Source organism: Amphiprion ocellaris, chromosome 8, assembly GCF_022539595.1.
Source record: "Amphiprion ocellaris isolate individual 3 ecotype Okinawa chromosome 8, ASM2253959v1, whole genome shotgun sequence".
Taxonomy (NCBI): Eukaryota; Metazoa; Chordata; class Actinopteri; family Pomacentridae; genus Amphiprion; species Amphiprion ocellaris.
Window position 1 is genome coordinate 5,616,070 of NC_072773.1, and position 23,270 is coordinate 5,639,339.

Sequence of the window (23,270 nt, forward strand, 5' to 3'; positions counted from 1 at the left end):
CTACACTGACGGTGTGGTTAATGAGCGGAAAAACAGTTGTGTTGTAGACTCTCAGATACAAAAGGTTCCTCCTCCTCTGTGAACCCGATGCTCCATCCACTGCCGTGGGGCGTCGGGTTCAACTTTAGTACCATTTACAGCCGTTCTCTGTCATTTACAGCAAATGGAGCGATGATCTGACATGAATAAGAGACCCACTGTTCTGGAAGGAGAAGCTAATATTTTGATTATAGTTGTGGTCATTGCGGTTACACCAAGACATGGAAACTGAAGTAAAAAATAATAGAACATTTAATTTATCCTTTCTTGTGTTACAATGCAGAACGTCCCAGCAGAAATTTCCATCCATATCAGTTCAACACAACAAACACCACAGTTAGACCCCCCGATCCTTCCCTGATGTGTGAAAGTCTCTGAAACGAAAAGTCACATCTGAAAACAGACAGTGGAGAGAGAGTAAAGACAGAATTTATGTGAGGAAATTTAGAGGAAAAATTGCCTCCCAGCAGATGATTGAAAGAGATGAAGTCACAGAGAAATCCTGCGATGACGACAAAACAATAATCTTAAAAAAAAAAAAAAAACCTGGATAAGTTAGACTCAAAACACAAATGGAAAAAAACTAAATGTGCAGAAACCATCGTTTGACAAGCTTTGGCCCGCTGCGTTTGTGTGCAAGGTGAGACGACAGAAGACATAAACGTCCCGGCAGAGGAAGGCTGCCTCTGGGTCTCTGTCCCGGAAAGGGTGAAGAAGCAAAAAAAATAAAAAGGGGTGAGGAGGGGGAGGTTTACGGGGGAGAGAGTGTGAGAGAAACGGCCGGTTTAACCGTTTCAGCGGGTCACGCAGTAAAACACACACCTCTCGATCCCTCTGCACATGAGTCAGTGCATGTTGGACATGAAGAATAAAAAATATATATTTAAAAAAAACTGAATGTGAAATAAAAATCAAAAAAACCCAAACAACGAGAAAAACAGCGACAACTCAGTCAATCTTGACTGCAGCGTAGATTTTCCTGATGAACATGTAGGCGGCGTAGAAACCGATTGTGCCCGTTAGCAGCCAGAAGGACAAAACCATCAGCGTGGTGTAACCAAAGTACAGGAGGGAGGGGATGAACTCCACGATGTCCAGCTGGAAACACAAGACGAGGAAAGAGTAAACACAACCAGCAAGTTAGTCTTTATTTCTACACACTTACTGGCAGAAGTCGTAGATAGACAGATAGATAGATAGATAGATAGATAGACAGACAGACAGACAGACAGACAGACAGACAGACAGACAGACAGACAGACAGACAGACAGACAGACAGACAGACAGACAGACAGACAGACAGACAGGTAGATACTTTACTAATCCCGAGGGAAATTCAAGTATTCAGCAGCTTACATACAACAACAAAAAATAAATAAATCATGCACTTTCTTTTGCAGCAGAATCCAAGAGGAATTGTTGTGGGTGAAACTGTTTGTTGTTGTTGTTTTTTTTTTTTTTTTTTTACCTTGTTGACAAAGTAGAAGATGGCGTAAACAAGGACATAGAATGCTGAGCCTCCCGACACCAGGAAGGTTCTCCACCACCACCGGTAGTCCTGATGGTGACCAGACAGAACACAACAACACATCAGTTTTCCCTGCTGGATTAAGCTATAAACACACATCGTAGCCGTGTCCCGATTCAGAGGCTGCATCTGAGTTGTTAAATGAGACGGTCTGAGCCTACGACGGATTTCTTGTTTGTGTTGTCACATCCTGTTGGCAAGCAACCTGGACTGCAGAATTTTTATCCCGAGGACAAGGACAAGACGACACTGTAATTTTACCTGATTTTGTTTTGAAATATTTTTTGTATACTTTAAAAACTTGAGGTGCTTGCACTATAGGGTTGTACTAAAGTTTCTGAAGGGTTCAATTTAAATTGGTTATTGTGATGTTATGCAACATTATGCTACAATTTAAAAAACAATTCAACTATTTAAAAAAGAAAACAAAAAAAGATTGCTTGAGAAATATAATGTGCATCAGTAAATGTGTTCTTGGGGTTTCCAAAGAGATATAAAAGAAGAAGGTTTGATGTAAACAGAAATGTAGCGGGTTAATAAGTTAAATAAGTTGTTTTTTCTATTGTTGTTTTTAAGTTTGTGTAATTTATTTTATTTTTTATTGTCTTTATGATACTGTGCACATCTGAAATAAATCACATAAATAAACACAACACAAAAAACCCACTTTCCATGCAGCCAAAAGAGAACTTTACATTAAAGTCTTCACTATTTCTGGTTATTCACACTCTTACCTCTGCACAGAGCTGGAAATAAACCATGACGATGCTGATCTGAGAGCAGGACACCACCAGGATGATGAAAACCAGGAACAGGAAGCCGAAGAGGTAATAAAACTGATTCTCCCAGATGGCCTGTAGGTGGCGACACACACACATTGATGCTGCTGTTACTGAGACTGTAAATACTGAAGCCACACATCAGTAGATTCAACTGGAACTTCTTACATTACTCAGATCTGAGAAAACAGGCAAACAGCTGCAGAGTACTGAAAGAAGTAGCAGTAGTAGTACTGGTTTTTAATTGCAAATATTTAGACAGCAGGAAAATAAACCACTGTTAAGTCATGCTAACATCATGTGTTTTGTTTGGATCCAATAAAATACAACAACTTAATAAGTAAGATGCCAAATTGCTGAATTTAAATGAACATTTATTCAACACATGTATTGTCTGCATTTGCTGAAACAAATCTACAATTCGTTTGCAGTGGATTTATTTGCATCAACTAAATAAATGTCCACATGTAATCACAAAACTAAACTTAAAGTTTTACTGCACGTTGCAGATGCACTTTAAGATCAGGAGGCAGCATGTCTTAGTTTGGCAAAGAATTAAAAATTGTAAACTCACAACAAAGTAAGAAATTTTTTTTTAATATTAATTTAACCTTAATGTATTATTCATTTAAACAGAAAAATATTGTCTGTTTTTTTAAGAAAACCCTGCTCTCTGATTATTTCAAATTTTAAAAAATATCCACAAGTAATCAAAAACTAAGTAAATAACCATTGAAATATAAAAAATAGTAAATATGAACACCCTTAAATGTTACATTTGCTTTCAAAACAACAAATCTCAAGATCAACATTCCTTTAATGTCATCTTCCTAAGTATTGGCATACAGAGTAAAATTAAAAAATGCTCATCACCAACAACTAAAATTATGTAGCGGATGTCTAAAAATAGCAGCAGGTTAACATTTAACAGGTAAGAAGGATGAAAAAGTGCATGATGGAGATCGTTTTAGATAGCAGCAGGTTATTACAGTCACTGTAAAAATTGCAGCAGTTTAAAATTAACATGTAAGAAGAATTTAGGACTCACTCAAACATGAATAATGTCCTATGATTCCAGCAGAGGCTGTATGCTCATTTAGAAGGCTTTTTTAAGGACCACAATTCCCAACTATTGTCACTAAAATGCTGGCATAAATGCAATTAGACAGTAAATACTGACTATGTTGTTACAGCGGCTAAATAAATATATTGGGCTTTGAAAATTTAAGTCCCACTGCTGGAGAATGGTCAGACACAAGGAGGAGGGCTAGCAATATTCAGCATACAGTTTAGTTTATCAAAACTATAAGGGCCAGAATTCACCTTAAAGTCCGTTTAATCAGTTGTATTAATCAGTCGACTGCTAACTAAGAGACGAGGTGATCTGACGAAGAACAGTGCATCGGTACTTACACTGAAGATGAAGAAGAGCTCGATGAACATGGCACCAAACGGCAGGATCCCGGCCATCAGGATTCTAGTGGAAAGAAAACATCACATTATCAGGAAATTTAGAGTTTCTGTCACACAACAATTCTGATACTGGTGACAGTAAATGTTGGGTCCAACTCTCACCCCACAAACTTGTTCATGTACCAGCGCTGCTCTGGGACCTGCCGAGGGATCTGGTTGGTGCGCACCGGGTTGTCATACGGCTGTTTGCGGAAGCCGAAGTAGTAGCCCAGGTAGACCAGCGGCATGGAGATACCGAACCACATGCAGAGGAGGGCTAACATGGTGGTAAAGGGAACCTGAAGTCAGACAGAAGAGAATTATGAATAGGGCTGCAGATATCCATTATTTTGGAGTAAGATTTTCAACTCTATCCTTTGACTAACAGGAAGCCAGTGTAGTGAAGACTCGCTTTAACATGTTAAAAGTAGAGGTAGACCGATATATCGGCCGGCTGATATTTTGGGCCGATATATGGACTTTTTTCAATATCGGCCATCGGCCAATATTTACAAATAAAAAGCCGATTTGTGATCAGGCACCCGTACGGGCAGCTGCCGTGACCGCTTTTCCCTTAGAAGGACCCCCGGCACTCAGAGAGCGAAGCATGAGCGGAGCGAGTGAGCCAGGCAACAACAAGCCTCGCTCCACACCTGCTTATTTGGTAAAAAAAAAAAACAAACAGGTAAGAGATTTGTTTCTTGGTAAGAGAGAAAATGCAATGTTGATTTAGCCTTTAAAAGTCTTTACTGTGTGATCATCAAACTGTAAAAGTTAGCTGTTTAAGTTTTAGCATCAGCCTCAGGCATACAAGCAAGTGAGAAAGTGAAAGTAAATCTGTGGATGCACTGTGTGTGTGTGTGGTGCGCGCCTATGCCCAGAGCGAGGCTGCTGCACGTCCCTCATCTGCACACCCAGCGTCCGTATGTTTATATTATCTAATTATACTAGCAGCCCCCCCACCCTTAAAAATCGGCTTCTACAATCGGCTTTAGATATCGGCCATCGGCTGAAAATTTTTTTTAAAAAATCGGTATCGGCATCGGCCTTTGAAAATCCCATATCGGTCGACCTCTAGTTAAAAGCGAATTAAGTTGGGGAGTCTTTCCTTTAAATGTGGTAATGCAAGTACAACTGCGACAGTTCGTAAATTAATGCCACTTTTACAACAAAGTAATGCTGCCGTCTCCTCATTTGTGTATCTGTGTGGTGGTACTCACCGCCCCAGAGGAGTGTTCTCCCCAGATGAAACAGTTGAGGATGAAGCAGATGCCAAAAACCACTGCAGGGTACAAAGTCGCTGTCTGTGGGGAAAGCAAAACAAAAACAGCTTCAGCCTCTTTTCCTCTGCCTACACTCGTTCATTTAGACGTAGAAAATGAGAAGCCATGACTGCAAAACTCCAAATAAACATATGCGGTGTTAAAGATAAGAAAAGGAGACTCACACAAAATGCTCCTTTCTTCCACCGATGGCCCTTCAGTGTGCGGTACAGTCTGCCGGCAAAGTAGCCTCCAAACACACTGGAGGAGAAACAACCACAAGCAAACAAAGTGTAAAATCAAATAAATGCACTATTTAGAGATAAGCTACCTCTGGGTTCCTGGCATAAGAAATACAGCAAGTTGAAATATCTTCAGGAGACAGGGCACAGCAAGTGGTCACGTATTTATAAATTACTCCGTTTCGACCTGTAGAGCTTTTCTGCTGTCAAAAAAAAGCATGATGCCAACCATAAAGGATAATGAGTGGTAAAAATACATTATTAAGATGGCTATATCGATAAGACACTGTTCCAGCTTAGGCAACAAACAAATCTGGAGTCTTAAAACTGGTCAAATTGTGTATAAAAAGGGCAACAAGTATTTACAATCTAACTGTTTTGCTTTGGTTTGTAACAATTTTATTAATAATTATAGCATTGCATCTTGTACTTTCTCCATCAGTACAAACATGCTTGAGTCTTGACTGATTCATAGTTAATCTGTGAAGAAAGCCAGGAGTGCTGATTTATGTCTCATGTCTTAGCGGCACAATTGGTCGGTCTCTTACCCCATAAACATGAAGAGAAAGCAGGAAGTGGTCATCAAGGCTCCTCTACTTGATGGAGATAACATCCCCAACATGGCGACAACTGTGAAAACACACCAGAGGTAGATGATAAACAATAACATCCGTCTTGTGTTGATATGCTGAATATAAAGCCGGAACCAACAGGTGATTAGCTTAGCTTAGCATAAAGACAGTTCAGCCTGGCCTTGTCCCTGTAAAGCGGTTTGTAATTAACCTCAAATTTTAGTGTTTTTTCACTACGCTACATTTTCCTGGACATTGGCTCATGAAAATTAATGACACACAGCTCATGAAATAAGATAAATAGTGCATATAGCATCTGTATTAGCTTGATTTTGGCAGTTAAAGACATTTATATGCATGTCACCATTTAGAAATTTATACCACTTCACACAAATGATAGCTAGTTGTTTCACATTTCACACTGTTTTTGGACATTTAGGCATCTTCTCTTTGCTGCTTTGTACTCCATAAAATGGATAATAAGAGGAACATGAGAAAACAAAACTCACAGATGACGATGAGGACCATGCACAAGAGCTGGATCCCTGAGCCCAGCAGGGAGCTGAGGATCATGGGATACTGAGGAGGTCTGAAGACGTCGCCGTGGACATTCTTCCAACCCGACTCCTCCATGGTGTCTTCCTGTTTAGAGAGGACAAAAAAAAAGAAAGCACAGTCAGGTGGGTGACATATATTGATCATCACAAACCCCAATCTTTTGCATTTCAGCTCACTTTCAAGATGTACTTATAGTTTGTTTAAATTAATGTGGGAGGCTGAATTAATGTTAGTATTTATAATTTAGAAGCTACCACTTAACGCTCTTGTATTTTCACTTTCTAGACTAATAGCAAGTGATCAAAAACATAATCCAGAAAAGCACTCAGAGAGCACAGTACTCCACCAAGGCTGTTCATTCCCCATATGGTGTTGGCAGACATGCAGCCTTGTTTTTTTTTTAGAAATGCAGCATTTGTTGATTAGTTATTGATGATCACAAATCACGGCAACATAGAATATGACCATTTGATGTCGATGTACCCACAAACAAAATGACCTTGCGCTGAGCACAGGTGTGTTATGCATGTATATGTTATGTACAGATACTGAATCGCGTGACCTAAATATGTAGCGGGCGGCGGGAATTGATGGGACTCAGAAAAACCCCCACAATTTAATCAATTGTTCCTTGTATCATTTCCAACGAAAAAGTCAGAGAAGTCCACAGCGGTGAATTTGTTGTAGGATCACAATCATGTTATCGTCAGCAGCCAGCTGACGTAGTGTTCACTTGTCATAGTTACAGTGACGCCGTGCTGCTATCTGACAATGATACAGAAATCTTTAACAAGATAACAAGATCCGTGGATCCAGACTATAAGCTGCATCACTTCCAAAATCTAATCACTTGGTCCTTGTTTCATTTCTGACATTTCCTGAAAATTTCATCCAAACCTGTTGTTCCGTTTTTGAGTAATGTTGCTAACAGACAGACTAACAGACAAACCAACGCCGTTAGTCACATAACTCTGTTCCTTGGCGAAGCAACAAATTCTTAAATTGTAGTTATGTCTAATTTCAATGACTGCAAATGATAGAAGATAAACCTAATAAGATTCCAGAGGTAACCGAAATGATTTGATAAAAATCCAAACATATCCATGCACTGATCACTGGGACTTCGGAGCAATGTGGATAATTATGAAACAATCCATGGGAGCACAAGTGCAGGAGTATGTTCCCTGATCAATCACAAAGTCCAAAGAGTTTAACGTCAACATCTTGTGCTCTGTGTTACTCTTTTTTCAGTAAAAAGTGAATGAAACATCGCTGAAGTCAGATTTCCCCACACTGGTTCGAGTCCATTCATCTGTCTGACTGCATGACTGCATGTTTATCCCTCTTTACTTACCAATTAAACATTGTCTTCGGCGTTAAAGTGACCTGAGGTTGGTGTTTTTTGGCTCCCAAAGCCAATTTCCGTAGCAGTAAAATCAATGAATTCTGATCTAATCAAGCTCTCACAGATATTAAGGGAACTCTTTAGTTTGTCGGGTGTGTATTTTCTTACTATGTCATCCTCTCTGTTGTAGTTTGCGATGTCCTTCCTCAAGGTCCTGATGATGATCATACTCAGAATACCTACAGGACAATCAAGGCAGATAATGAGAAAGGTGTCAGTCAGATAATAAGATTACACATTCACATTAGGGCTGAAGAGTTCATGGATTTAGAAGTGCAATTTGAAACGATGCAATTAGCAAAAATCGCACAGGCTGCATTTCAGGATATATAAGCTGTGGTAAATAAATGACATTAATCCTGTAATTCATTTGTTTTTTTTATTTGAGCACACAGACTTTCAGGGAATGTTAATGCTGCACATTGATATATACTACATGGTTCAGGCTGTGATTTAGCCGATATAAACCCAGCTGATTATTTAATAGCTACCCTTGTGCATTTTAGAGCATGTTTGACTCAGAGTTTCAACTTTAGTACTTAATTGTAATTTATTCCTATTTATCTTTTAATCTATCTTATACTTAGATTTATATTATTTGGCACTGGTTGTGGTTAGCAAAGAAAGAAATTAAAAGTACAGGGAAACATGTTTAATTACTGTGCCTACGACAATTAACTTTGAACCTTGAAACTTATTATGGGCTTTTAGGTTATTTATATAGTTATTTATCACTGGTCTATTAGATTGCAAAATGCTACTTTTTCCTGATGCTACTGGACCTGGTAAAAAATTGTGTTCCGTCATGTTTTTAACATCTTGGAATGACAAACTTAAATGAATTGATCAACATAATACAGGTCAAAAGTATTTAATCCAGCGAGACTTTTCTTGTAGTAAACTTAACTGTTAATTGATATGTAGCGCTGTAGGCTCCCTTTCAAATTCTTACTAGTTTACAGCTACTATCATAATCCCTCTAGTGGCGGGTATTAAAGCCTAGTTGACACTTAGGAGGTGACAGAGGAGCTGTGGAGGATTTGTAAAATCTTGGCCGTACCTGACAGGAAGAAGACAACCACCACAGAGTTGACGATGGAGAACCAGTGAATCTGGACATCGCTCATGGTTAGATATGTGTCCCAGCGAGACGCCCACTTCACCTCACTCTCCTGCACAGAAGAAACAAATCTCAGATCACCTTCCTCTATATTTGTTTAACCATATATCATACAAAAAGTCAAACAGCGTGAAAAGTAAATGAATCTTCTCATCTGATCTTGCTGCTTGTCATAAAGCCTCTAAATGTTTTTTTTAAAAATTAAATTATACATTCATCAGTCAGAAAGAGTAAAAAGAATCATAGCAATTTCAACCCTGTGACAGTCAGAATAATCTGTAAATTCTAGTTCTGTTGGGAAAAAATAATCAAAATTTGAGTTTAAATTTCTTTTTATTCAAAATCATTTTTTCTGAACATGTTGTATTTAAAAATTTGCCAGAATACATCATTTGCTTTAAACAGATTTAGCAAAAAAAAACCTAAAAAATTCTGCATTCTTCAGCACAACCAGAAAGTTATGATTGACTTAGCTGCGACCGACAGTCACTTGACAAAAATTATTCGACTGAACTGCAGGCAGTGCTTACACAGAACAGATAGGAGACAAGTGTAGACACACAAAATGCAAATAAGTTAATATTTATAGCATGTAGAGCCACCATTTTTGGGAATATGTTGATGGCGGCTTTTTTCAGTTTTTAAAAAATAAACATCATGGAAATGCAGTTTCATTTTTCCTTGTTTTTTATGAATAATAGCATTATAATTGCATCACACTACAGAGAAGACATTTGTAAGTTCTCTCTACTTCTAGTCATGCTTGTTCTGTTTCCAGTGGTGCAGGACTTTATACAGCAGTGAAGGGAAAAGTGACAGGAGCATCAGAGGGTTAATAAATTGTATATTGTACAAACTGAAAGTATTTGGACAGAAACATTTTCTTTTGTTTTAAATTTGCAGCATTCTCATAAGGACAACATTACTTATCGTCACATTTTTCCTGTTTAAATCCTGGTGGATTATTCAGGTGACAAATTGATCTATCCAGTGATTACAAGATGTTTCCTATCACTGACCTCCCAGTGCACCGAGTAGGTGAAAAGGACTTCATTCTCTTTGGTCGGGTCAATCTCCTGGGGGGCAGAACCGCTGGCCTCAGGCAAAGTGCAAGTCTTCTCTTGCTCCATGGCCTTCAGATCTGAACATGAACATAACAGAATAAGTATGGCAAGAAGCAAGTGATCATTTTTACTTTACTTTCTCCTACTTAAACAGTCATGACAGGTGTGAAACATTGTGCAACCTGTCAACTCAAAGTGGAGGCTTGTAGAAAAAGCTGAAATCTTAAAGAAAGAACAGGAGTAAGCATTCACACACAAGTGAGGCACTCAGCAGGGTGGAAACAATCGGCGGCTGCAGGGTTGTTACCTGGGGCATAAAGACGGATGCACACAGCACCTGAGGAGGAACTGGTAAAGCGGGTGAGACCATGCTAAAAAAAGAAGTCGTGAGATCTGCGGCCAACTGTGCAGGACTGATTCATCTACAAGAGTCATGTAGCAGCCGGTGAGATGCAGACCTCAGAACGAGCTGAGAGACTATTCAACCTGTGTTAGCATTAGCTTTAGCCACGGAGATTGGCGAAATTCACGAGTGCAGTTAACTTTTTCATGTCCGTCTGTGAACAGTTGTCATCAGTTTTGCAACCGGTCAATTGTAAATAAGGTTCAAGGCAGATGATGGTGCTAATTAGGGTTTTCTAGCTACGGTTAAAATACCAGTTAATTCATTCTGATTCGCAAATATGGCGAATGGTGGATGAGTAAAAATGGTTTATAGAAGGTTATTGCTGATGCGTTGTTATTTGCATTTTATTTATTTATTGGGTTTGGAAAAAATTGCACTTCATGCACTTTAAAGAGATAATTTTAAAAAATCTAAGTTAAAAAGTATAAATATGTTGAAAAGTCTGATAAAAAACATTAAGAGTTAACATGTTAAAATGTGATAAAGATAGTCCTTTTTTGAAAAAAAAAAAATGCAGGAAAATCCTTGTGGTATATGATTGGGCTAAAATTAATTAGTCATGCCGTAATTTGTTTTGTTCAATTTCATTTTATGTGAAAATTGGCAAACATAAATTGAGAAAAATAACATTTGTCAATGAGATGAAAATGAGTTGAAATAATGTGAACACCGTTCCTCTGTGTTGCTGTTTAAAGGTTTATCACCTTATCAACTTTTTTTTTTTTTTGAATGGAGTCCAGCTCAAGCTCGGATAGATGAAATCATCCTTTTTCAAGTGGGGTAACTGCACATTAATTCTCAATTCATCAATGAAAAATTACTGGTCATTGAAAGTGGTAGAACACTTAACACAAACTCAGGTTGTTCATAAAGAAGGTGTTGACACCAACCTTCTACTTTGACACTTTGGGGTACGACCTCAAATCGCACCACTCTGTAGTCGTGAATCTCCCCCTCCTCCAGCTTCTCCCTGTGGAAGTACAGGACGAAGGACAGGTGGTTGTGTAGATAAAACTGTAACAGAAGAAAGAGAAGACAACAAATGAGTATCTTTCATTTACACCGATCAGCCACAACATTAAAACCACTGACAGGTAGCAGTGAATGAACTAGATTCTGGACTAGACTGTCATGCAGAGACGGAAGATGATTTAATCAACAGTTATTCTATTTGAGAAAAAAATAAAAAATAAAATGTACACACACACACACACACACACACACACACACACACACACACACACACACACACACACACACACACACACACACACACACACACACACACACACACACACACACACACACACACACACACACACACACACACACACACACACACACACACACACACACACACACACACACACACACACACACACACACACACACACACACACACACACACGAGATTTTACTGTCTTATTTTTCATCTGGACCACATTAAACCAGATCCAGATCAAAAACCAGTGAGTTCAGGTGGGTCAAATCTGGACTAGATTGTCGTACAAAGGCTACAGACTCTTTAAAACAGAAATTTTGATGTGGAAAATCATTATTTTATGTGTCAAAATGTAAAAAGATGGAGATTTTAGTAATTTTTTTCCATCTGGACCACATTAAACCAGGTCCTTAGGTGGGTCAAATCTGGAATAAATTGCTGTACAAAGGCTAAAGACTCTTCAAAGATTTTAGTGTGTTTCTTTGCTTCTGGACCACTTTAAATTCAGGTTCAGATCAAAAATCTTTGTGCTTGGATGGGTTGAATGTGGAGTAGATCATATTTTTGTGCCAGAACAGTTGGTACGGGTACAAACCCGGTCCATAGAGGCCTATCCAGGAACACAGTGAACCCAAAGGATCCACTGCCGATGTCCTAGACCACACAGGACATCCTTAGAGGTCCCATGTTTATGCAGCAGTGATCAGAGGCGTTTTTAATGTGCAGGTGGTTTTAATGTTGAGGCTGATCGGTGAATATGCACATTTATTATTTAGGCATTCATCCTGCTGACAGTTTTGCTATTTAAAATTCATGCATATTGTGTCAGAGGACGAGTCGGAATCTTCCACCAGTGAGTTTAGTTTAATAAGGCTTTTCCCACCAGTTTGGTTTGATGCTGCACCAAACCACAGTAACGTGTTTCCACTGCAGCTTCAGTAGCCTCTTAACCAACAAGTACCACTCTTCTCCCCTGTCCTCAGTGTGCCAGAGGGTGAACTTTTCAGCCTCTTCATTTTTAGCTCTTCTGCAGCATCTATCTAAACTTCTGTGGTTTGGAGGTTTAGTTTCGGTTTTCGTGTCCGTTTGTACTTTCAGTTGGCGACCGGATTTTTAGGGTTTAATGATTGTTTTCAGCCACATCACTGCTGATGATGCAAACTGAACCTTTCATACATTGGTGGCTCACGCTAAAAGTGGTGGTAAATTTTTATTACGGAGAAATTAAAAGAATTGTAAGTGGCATTTCATTACTGTTTCACGCAAGCTAATCTACTTTTCCATGTAGTGCAGAGAAACACACTCACAGCTAAACTGGTGACTGCTATTCAGAACACAAAGCCGTTCCACACAGTGGAAAAACCTCACAAGGCTGTTCATACAACAGATAAATGTGAGACTTTTTAGGACCTATTTTATATATGCATTGCCGAAAAAGTACAAAAATCTGCATTTTTACTTACTGTACCTTCCAACAACCAAAATTTCCAGCTGCCAAGTGCCTGGTACAGCAGGTAAGTTAGTGAGGAGAGTGGATGTACAAAATGTACCTCAGAGTCTTGCTTGTTAAAGTATTTTTTCATACCTAAAATTCCAATCCAAGCAAAAAGATGCTAGCTAATTTCCAAAAGAAAGGGCACAAAGGACAATTTTTTTTTAACTGCCCAGGGTTTCCAATGGGACTGTTAATAGTAGTTACTACTCCACCAAAGAACGTGGCACAGTTATGTGACGATCAGTGCTGGTTTGTCCGTCTATCTGTTTGTTTGCAACATTACTCAAAAACGGACTAACGGATTTGGATGAAATGTTCAAGGAAGGTCAGAAACAACACAAGAACCAAGTGATTAGATTTTGGCAATGATGCAGCTTATAGTCCGGTGAAATCTGATCTGTGAATGTAGTAGACAGATGAAAAATGCACAGATAAATGAAACATAAAAAGTTTTGCTGGTTAAGTTCATGTATATGTCTATTCATTGGTTCAGCAGCCAACCAAAATTTTTTGAATTGAAAAACATTGCTTAATATGTCAAATACTGCTATTTAACAAAAATGAGATTAATCACAATTAATTGATTAGATTAATTTTTGTTTATCGTGTCCACCACTAGTAGCTTCTCTTTCAAGAAGCGTAAAGGGATGGATAAAGGGCAAAACAGGAATCTGCAGCTAAAGTGTTCTGTTTACTCTTCATCTCTAGACAACGTATCGGGAGATACTGGTGGAGATAATGCATCATATTTACCTTGTTGTTATCAACAAAGCCCATTCTGTAACCATGCTCGAACTGGATGTCTTTCACTATGTCCTTCTTTTGCTCTTCCTCCCCTCCGACTTCTCTGTTGGGGTAAAATTCTAACCTAGTGGCAACTGGAAGGTTATCTGCAATACTGAAATGAGAAACAGGAAGGTGTTCAGTTAGTTTTAATGGCACATTTAAGATAAATAACCCAAAATGTTATAGAAACAGGTTGAAAACCACAGGGGGGAAAAAGCATGACAGTGCAATTTACTTTTAGAAATCAGTTTTGTCTGAGAAATTAAAAATATATGTGGTCTTATTAGCATTCAAAAGGATCCCCCTTGCTATCAACAATGAGAAAGGATGCTCACAGGTGAACATAATACTCCTCCTGGATCCGCTCAGCGATCAGCTTACTCTCTTCCATGCTGAGCTTCTTCTTGCTGCAAACCATCTCACACTTTTTGTCCTTGTTCATCTCGACATTGTAGAGTGTGTTCACAATACGGTCGCCACGCAAGACCTCGCCTGCAAAAAGAATCATACAAATCCAGAATTTCCACATATTTTAAATAGCGAAACGTGGGACAAATTAAGCGATATGTTTAGAAAAACTCAAAGCAGTCCACTTACCCAGATTCTCTCCCTTGTAGAAAACAGATTTCGGCTTACAGAAAGGCAGGGAGTAGTATTCATAAGGAAGCTGGGTGCGGGAGCTGGTCAGCTTCACTGCCTGAAAATCAAATGGATATACATGATTTCCTGAAATAGCAACATGCAAAATTACACTCACACAACCTGTATGACTGACACTGGAAACTGTACTTCTACTGTGGCTTTCTAAACAGAAACATGAAGAATTTATGTTTGCAAAGGAGTAAGAAATCTTGCCTGTTGGACAACTGGAACACAATTCTACAATTTCTACAATTAAATAAATTGTATTTATATGTAGAGTTTGTCAAAAATCAGCCACGTGTCTGTACAAATAATATCAATAAACTCAGCTCATTTCCAGGTTGTAGGTCGTGTTAGTATTGAAAAATATAGTTAACATATAGTTAAAACTACATTTAACATTGATTCATTGAAGCTACCACTAAACAATGCTGTAATCACAGAACTAAACAACAGTTTTTGTCATAGTTGTTTCTCATTTTAATTACTGTCAAATGAAGAAAGGAAAATTTGACAGGATTCCGCAACTGAAAGGATTTGATAAATGCTGTCAAACTCCAAACATAGCAATCCTAGGATTTGGCGATAACAGGTGAATTCAAAAAGTGGAAATATTATTAAATCCATGCACTGATCATACAATACATTTTTATAGGTAAAGGTACAAACAAATAGCTAAATAAAGTCACTGAGATGAAAAAATACCCAAAAGACTCATATTTAATCCACACATGTCAATTGTTAATGGCATGACATGGCCAGGTTTAATTATGTTTTAACAGATTTGTGTAGGTCTAAGGTACTTCTCAGTAAACCAGGATCAAACCAGCGGTGGCGTGTTTGGTGAGCTTAAGTTGGTGTTTTGGTGGCAAAGATAAGTGGACAAACTTCAAGGTCAGTTTCATTTTGGATCCACTTCCACCCAGATTCATTAACAAGGAGAATGACTCTTTTACTGAACATTTAATCTATTCTTGTTATTTTTTATTAGCAAAGCCTGATGTCTCAACAGAGCGACTAACAGCTTCTGACCATTTCTTTTGTTGGTTAAAAAGACAAACGAATGACATCAACTAGAAAAAAATGTTCATGGTAACCGTCTCCAGTGAAACTTCAGTCTGTCGGTTAATGTGTTCTTTTGGAAAAAGCACATTTTGTCAGTTTTTTAGTGAAAAGCTAGATGCATCACCCTACAACAGCATGTGCTCTGTGGTTTTGTGGTTTAACATCATGGAGATTCTTCTCAGCTGATTGTAACACATTGAATACACAAGACTCTCCGTTACACCTCCTTCAGCAGTTTGAACTTATTAATCTTCTAGAAGTAAATCAAAACCTGAATTATTGTGTTTATATATAGAGTTGCTGAAAAATCAGCTGCGAATGTCAGTACGTGCAGCTGATTTTCACATATCTGAACAAATAATACCAACAAACAAGCAACATTTCAGGCCTTTTGTAGCTTCGCTCACTTTCAAGTTGTAGTTATAGTTTGTTTAAATAATTCAGTACAGTCAATTATTTTTAATATGTACAATTTAGTAGCTACCCCTTAACACTATAGTACTTCAGGTTTCTAGACTAACAATAAGTGATCAAAAACAGTAGTTACGTCTAATTTTAATTACTACCAATGATAGTAGATGAACTTAAGTAGATTCCATGGGTAACCGAAATGATTTGATAAACGCTATAAAAATCCAAACAGCACCCACAGGATTTGGTGATAATGGATTTTAGGGTGAATTCAGAAGCCTAGCTACTCTTAAATTCATCCACTGTTCACTGGAGCAATGTGGACAATTACGAAACATCCCATGGAGCATTTTCCCTGATCAAACACAAAGTCCAAAGAGTTTAATGTCAACATCTTGTGCTCTGTATGTTATTCTTTTTTTTTTGGGTAAAAAGTGAATGAAACGTCGCTGAAATCAGATTTCCTCACACAGGTCGAGTCTATTCATCTGTCAGACTGTATGACTGCATGTTTATCCCTCTTTACTTAACAATATATCATTGTTTTTGGTGCTAAAGTGACCTGAGATTGGTGTTTTTAACTCACAACACTTGACACAGTAATGGGAGGTACAGGAAACTCCACACAGAAAGGCCCCTCTTGGGATCAAACATATAAGTATGTAAGAAAAATGCTGGTAAATTCTAAACTGCCATCTCACAGAGCTTATAAACAGCAAAATGAATTTCAGTCTTACCTTAATATCTACTGTCTCTCCATCACGGAAGTCCCGAGGAGCGACTCCGGGAACATAGAAGGTTCGGACCACAGGCAGCGAGGACAACAGCAGCAAGGCCCACCACGTCTCCTGCAACCCACAACACTGAAGTTAGACCACACAGTACAACATAACATCTACATCTGTTAGATTTCACAAATTAAAATGACTGTACACAACAATGCAGTGCGGTCTAAACCTCTGTTGTACCAGAGAGAAGAGAGGACGACATATGCTGAGCACCAATAGCAGAGTGTGCATTTAATCTCTCGAACAATAGAAAAGAATACAACAGAATAGAAAAGAAATACTTTGTTGATTTTGTTGTTACTGTAGCAAGCAGAAAGAGTAAGGTGAACATCACCACAATACAAACTAGAAAAGCACTAAGAAAGTGCAGTACTCTGCCAAGGCTGCTCAGTCGTATCATTTTCGACGGGTAAGTCTTGATGAGTCTGCAGTGGTGGATTGTAGTAGGATCGCAATCATGTAGTTATAGTGACGTTGTGCTGCTATCTCACAATGACACAGAAATCTTTAACAAATTTGTGTGAATGTCAGCCTGTGCAGCTGATTTCCATGTAGATCCAGACTATAAGCCACATCGTTGCCATAATCTAATCACTTGTCATTTCTGACCTACCCTGAACATTTCATCCAAATCCGTTAGTCCATTTTGAGTAATGTTGCACACAAAAAGACAGACTAGCAGATGGACAAATGGACAAACGTATGCCGATTGTCACATAACTGGGCCGAGTTCCTTGGCGGACTAACTAAAAAAGCACTCGGAGAGCACTCCGCAAAGGCTGTTCATTCCCCCATATGGCATTGTCAAAAATGAAGCAATTTTTTTTTCAAGATGCAGCATTAGTTTATTAGGTATTGATGATCAGAAATCACAGCAACATAGAATGTGGCCACTTAATATAGATGTCCCCACAAACAAAAAGAGCTTGCGCTGAGCACAGGCTTGTGTCATGCATGTGTACGTTATGTACAGATACTGAATCGCGTGATCTAAATATGTAGCGGGCGGTGGGAATTGATGGGACTCGGAAACACCCCCACAATTTAATCAATCGTTTCCGACGGATAAGTCCCGGTAAGTCCGCAGTGGTTGATTTGTAGTAGGATTGCAATCATGTGATTGTCAGCAGGCAGCTGACGTAGTGCTCACTTGTTGTCATAGTTACAGTGCTGCTATCTCGCAAAGATACAGAAATCTTTAACAAATCCGTGGATCCAGACTGTAATCCACATCACCGCCAAAATCTAATCACTTGATCCTTGTGTCATTTATGACTTTCCCCGAAAATTTCATCCAAATCCATTTTGTCTGTTTTTGAATAATGTTGCGAACAGACAGACAAACAGACAAACCAAGGCCGATCGTCACATAACTCCACCGCATTCCTTGGCGGAGTAATAAATAAGAAAAATATACTAAAGTACAAAATGCACAATCAACTGTAGAATACACTATGATTAAAAATGTACTGCGGTGTACTTTTAAGTATAAAAATGCAGAAATTAAAGTCCTGTAAACAGCAGTGCAACATTTGCAAGTAGCGCAATGAGTGCAACGACAGCAGATAAACAAATAACCTGAAACTACTTTGAACAAAAAACAAAATAAACAAATATGAAACTACTTCCTAACAGTCCCCTTTCATGATGTAAACACACATAGATGTCTGTAACCGGTTTACACTTGGCCAGAGAAAGCTCTGCTGCTTTTTTTTGTCAAATCAAAATGTACCAAAAAAAAATATGGCAACAAAGGACAACTCTTCACAACTGAACGGAAACATATTCAAAGCTCATACATATTTAAATCTACTTTGGTTGGCAAAATGGACAAATTCAAATTAGAGTATTAGTGCAGTAATGCAGCAGGGTCACATAAAGCCAACAAGCCAACAACTACATCATCGTGTCAAAGCAACATTACAAACAAAACCAAGATGTTAAAACTGCTAAACAAGGGATGGATGAATGTTTACAAAGCACTGTATGTTCTCCAACATGCATTTTTAATTCAAAAAACTATGACAAAGCTGCAAATACGCTTGGAAGGTTCTCTGTCATACAAGTCAGAGCCTGTGAAAGGGAACTGCAAGGCTCCAAAGCCGAGATGAAACGCTGTGCAGGTGATTTGAAGCTTGAACCTCACATGACATCTAAACTAGTAGGAAACAAACAAGAGCCCTCCTCTTCAAACCTTGTCAAAAACTAGTTGTAATCAACACACGATCCAATACTAGAGGGGAGATTTTTTTTTCCAGCACAACAAGAATCCATATCATAAAGTGAGAGCACCTGAGAAGACTGACAAGAACAATGCTGCTGTCCTGAGGGATGTGCAACAAAGTCAGTCTGACGTAGATGATCTTTCTTTGTGTGAACTGGCTTGACGAGACCTAAACCCCCAACGAGAGACAATCGGTATCACAAAGGTGGTTATTAGGTTTCTTTGTCAGTCGGGTTCTCCTCGTCGGACTCTGTGTGTGCTTACAGAAAAGGGCGCGTTCGATGTGTCATGTGAACCAATAGTACGCCACGTACGTCTGTTAAGAGGAACAATTTGTTATAACAGAGAGCTATGAGGTAGGGATCGATCAAAATGAGTTTTCTGGGGCCGATGCTGAAGATTATTGGTAATCAGGAGAGGCAGAGGACAGATATTTGCAGCCGATTTACATTAAATTAAATTAAGGATGCTCTCATCTGCTTGTGTGGGAACAACTGAGATTTATCAGTTTGTCTCATGCAGTTACATCTGCTGTTCTTTTCTGTTTTCTTAATCTTTCACTGTTCTATCACTGTTATTGCCCACTTATGTCCAGATCTTAAAGCTTTATTAATTACTGTTATCCAGACTCTGTTTCAGGTTAATCTGTGGCTGCCTTCTAACTTAGCCACTAGTCATTAGCGTAGCTTTAGCCACTGTGACAGAAGCTAACTTCCTGGTTCGAGGCTTGAAGTAGCATATTTCATTTATCAACAATCAGAAAATAAAAACACTGATAACAAAAATCAGAAAAATGTCAAAAATCTGCCACAGTACTCTGCATTATGATAAAAAGCATGTAAGGAATGCTGCTGAAAACTTGTTAGTCATGTAAATTAATATATGTATTTTCCGATTCAGTGTACTCTAAATGTAGCCGCTTATTTTTAACATGACAGGTGCATATTAGAGCTCCTAAACAGAGCACATTTAATTCTGACATGCAATTATGGAGATGCAAATGTCACTTCAGTTTACGACTTCATCAAAGTGAAAGTATAGTTAATAATTGATAAATACCAAGAGACTAACTAATTTTATAATCTGTGTTCCATTAGCTGCAGTACCAGCAGTATGAAATACAGTTGGTAGCAAATCAAGTCCAATCATAAAAAACATATTTATGCATTTTCCGCAGCACTAACTGAATGTATGCAGGTTCCTAAGGCAACGTGACACACACAGTTTACCAACTGTAACTGTGCGGCCTTGTTCAGTGGCATTACTAAAGTACAGGTCAACAGGTTTGCAACCTCTTCTGCTTAAAGAACACTATCAGGAAAAGAACTGCTCAAAGGGTGACACTGCTTCTAGCAGATTTGAATCTCTCACTTTGAACAGAACCCACTCTGGAACATGTTAGCTGTGCAGGATAACTTGACACACTGACTTTAGGATCAACATACCATCATGGTAACCTATTAATCTTGAGTAGCAGTACACCTCTCTGGAGGTGTACTTAAATCCAATCCAAAAAAATGTAAATAGATTGGATTTATATAATGCTCCTAAGCCCTTTCATTCACCCTCAACAATGGTAGCGACAGGCACCGTCTGGACATACAGCAACCTAAAATCGTATTTCGTGTCCACATGCTGAAGTGGCCAAGGACATTTCAAGAATAACAGGAGGAACTGCATGTTAAACTTGTTGGACAGCCCTCCTCCTACTTGTCTTTTCTGACATAATGCAAAAAACAACAAAAAAACATATTGTGTTTATTTTGACAGTTGTTCCAAAACAGAGATGTATTTAAATGAATGTGTATATTATGTATAACTGTTATTTACATCATATGACAGGTATTGTTGCTTGGTCTACATCATATTCTCCTTATAGGAAGAGAAAATCTGTACAGTTTTTAAAGAATTCCATGTCAGAGTCTAGCTTTTATTTGTGTGATACATGTCCTAGTATTGCACATTTGCTGAAATGTGGTTGAAAGTTCTGGAAAAGTGCAGTAAGGTGGGACCTTGATTTGATATACTGATTTTAGAGGACTGTTTCTGTTTTGGTGCTGTGAACTCAAACTTTTTATTGTAATTTAAAGGATGAAAACAAGAAATGTGGTTGAAATTTTAAGAAACAGTAAGTCAGACCTTTAGGATCAAACTTTCTCCTGATTTAATGAACATGTTAGACTTTTAACAGGTTCATCTGCAGGAATTCAATGAATCCACCTTTTCAAGTGTGTTTCTGGTTTAAAGTCTTCAGGTGCAGCACTTTATGGAGGCACTGTGGGGCAGCTGTCTTTGATCTGACTCAAAGCACATTGTACATTACAATCTTAGTGGGAATGCCAATTTTTGCATTTCTTTTCCACTGGAGAAAAATCTAAATGAAAATGTGACTTTTGCTACAGTCTGAACAAAACAATCATGCTCTCTTATGTCTGGAGAAAATGATTTCTAGTCTTTATAGCACCACAGTGCTGCATTTAGAATGAGATGTGGTGCCACATTTTGCCTTCATTGAAAAATTGCAGCTCCTGGAACTTGGATATGAAACTATAGGTCACATATCAATAATATTTGGCTTAACTGTTCAACTTCAATAACAACAATTACCTTTCTCTCACAGACCATGTGAGCTTTTGTGGTTTTTCAAAGATGACTGGGGGCCACATCACTAGTGTCCGGATGTGAAAACTTAATAAAGACCTGTTTATCCACAAAAAGTCTAGCTGCAGTTGCTGTCAATGGCACTTTTACTTCATGCCAACTGAGCAGAGGAGAATACTTTTAAAGCACGTGGTTTCATTTGGATATCAAACCGACACTTGCTGCTGCTACATGTCAGAAAGCATAATTCTGATTTTCTGATTTAATACTGCAAATTAAGTCCATCACTTTCACAGGCATTGCGAAATTTGAAATGGAAGAGAGAGAAGTTAGCAAGCATGGCTACTAATTTAAGCTGCATTTATGTTATGAGCTGGTACCCACACAGTTTAATCATGAAAAAATATATTATTTCACGTAATGTTTGTATTTTGCAGCTGATCTTCTGTTGTCATTTTAACACCTATTAGCGCTATTAACCACACCGGTAACAGCCTCAAACCGACACTGCCTGACAGAGATGTTAACAGCTAACGTTACGCTAAAGTCCACCGGGCCGATTTATCCCGATCGTACAACAATTGACAGTCTAATAAACGAGTGCGTGGATATTTGCACTCTGTAAATACAGTTTAATACACCAGACAAATGTTACAGATGAGTTTTACGAGCCACAGCTCCCTGACAGTCAAGCTAGGTAACGTTAGCATGCTAACTCAGCTAGCAACATCGTCAACATTCAAACAGTGGCGAACTCTAGTCAAGGCGTCCCCGGTTAACGTTAAAATGCAGTTCACCGGCTGAAGGTAGAGCTCTACTCTGTCACATTTACAACTCGGTGTCTGACTTAACCGGAGAAGAAAGAACGCACAAAGAGCAGTTTGAAGAAAAAGAGTTCGCGTTCCCACTTACCATAGCCGCGGCCGCCATTTTGAATACGTGTCATTAGTGACGTTGCGGAAGTAGCTCGCTGTGTTTTTTTTTAACGGAGAAATTTATTTTTTAATCCGACACACCCAGAAATGTAGTGAAAGTGCTCGACTGATAATAAAAGTACTGCTTTTAGAATTTTATTTTAGTAAAAGTAACACACTATTATTAAGAAAATATTGCTCTTCGGAAAATGTAGTAAAATTTTACTTTCGTAAATGTATTTATTTATTTATTTATTTATTATCATCATATTTAGTGATTATGCTTTTTTTATTTCTTTTGTTTTTGGTGAAGTATTAACTCTAATAATTTATTATTATTATTATTATTATTATTATTATTATTATTAGTATTAGTATTATTATTATTATTATTATTATTATTATTATTATTATTATTATTATTATTATTGTATTCATTCTTTTAAAAACATTTTAATATTTTTGTTCAGTATATATTCTTGGATCATTGCTACTCCCATATTATGTGTATTATTTATTTATTTATTTATTTTGTGGTTTGTTGAAGTAGAGCTTGCATTTATGTATGCTCAACAAACACATAAATGCAGCATGTCATATTTAATTTTATCAGTTCTTTTTTCACATAGAGGAATGGGTATTTGTTGTTCCAACACATGACATCTCTGGAACAGAATGAACAGCATGAAAGAAC

General features: G+C 38.1%; 1 protein-coding gene across 1 annotated transcript; it reads right to left on the reverse strand.

Moving 5' to 3' along the window:
- Positions 1-273: 273 nt before the first annotated feature.
- On the reverse strand, positions 274-22,622 carry tm9sf4 (transmembrane 9 superfamily protein member 4). The gene is made up of 18 exons (XM_023273326.3): positions 22,575-22,622; positions 16,787-16,897; positions 14,529-14,628; positions 14,267-14,423; positions 13,899-14,043; positions 11,319-11,442; positions 9,978-10,099; positions 8,899-9,010; positions 7,947-8,017; positions 6,385-6,517; positions 5,852-5,933; positions 5,247-5,322; positions 5,020-5,103; positions 3,923-4,098; positions 3,761-3,824; positions 2,303-2,422; positions 1,509-1,598; positions 274-1,137 (listed from the first exon to the last, which is right to left on the reverse strand). Exons 1-18 carry the CDS (start codon positions 22,590-22,592, stop codon positions 988-990), a joined length of 1,935 nt encoding a protein of 644 aa, XP_023129094.2. The 5' UTR covers positions 22,593-22,622; the 3' UTR covers positions 274-987.
- Between the last annotated feature and the right edge of the window lie 648 nt (positions 22,623-23,270).

Excerpts from the sequence above, each read along its gene's own strand:
- tm9sf4 (XM_023273326.3), bottom strand. Across the intron at positions 14,424-14,528 it reads CTACAAGGGAGAGAATCTGG|GCGAGGTCTTGCGTGGCGAC; the intron begins GTAAGTGGACTG and ends TTCTTTTTGCAG. Across the intron at positions 2,423-3,760 it reads AGCTCTTCTTCATCTTCAGT|GCCATCTGGGAGAATCAGTT; the intron begins GTAAGTACCGAT and ends CGCCACCTACAG.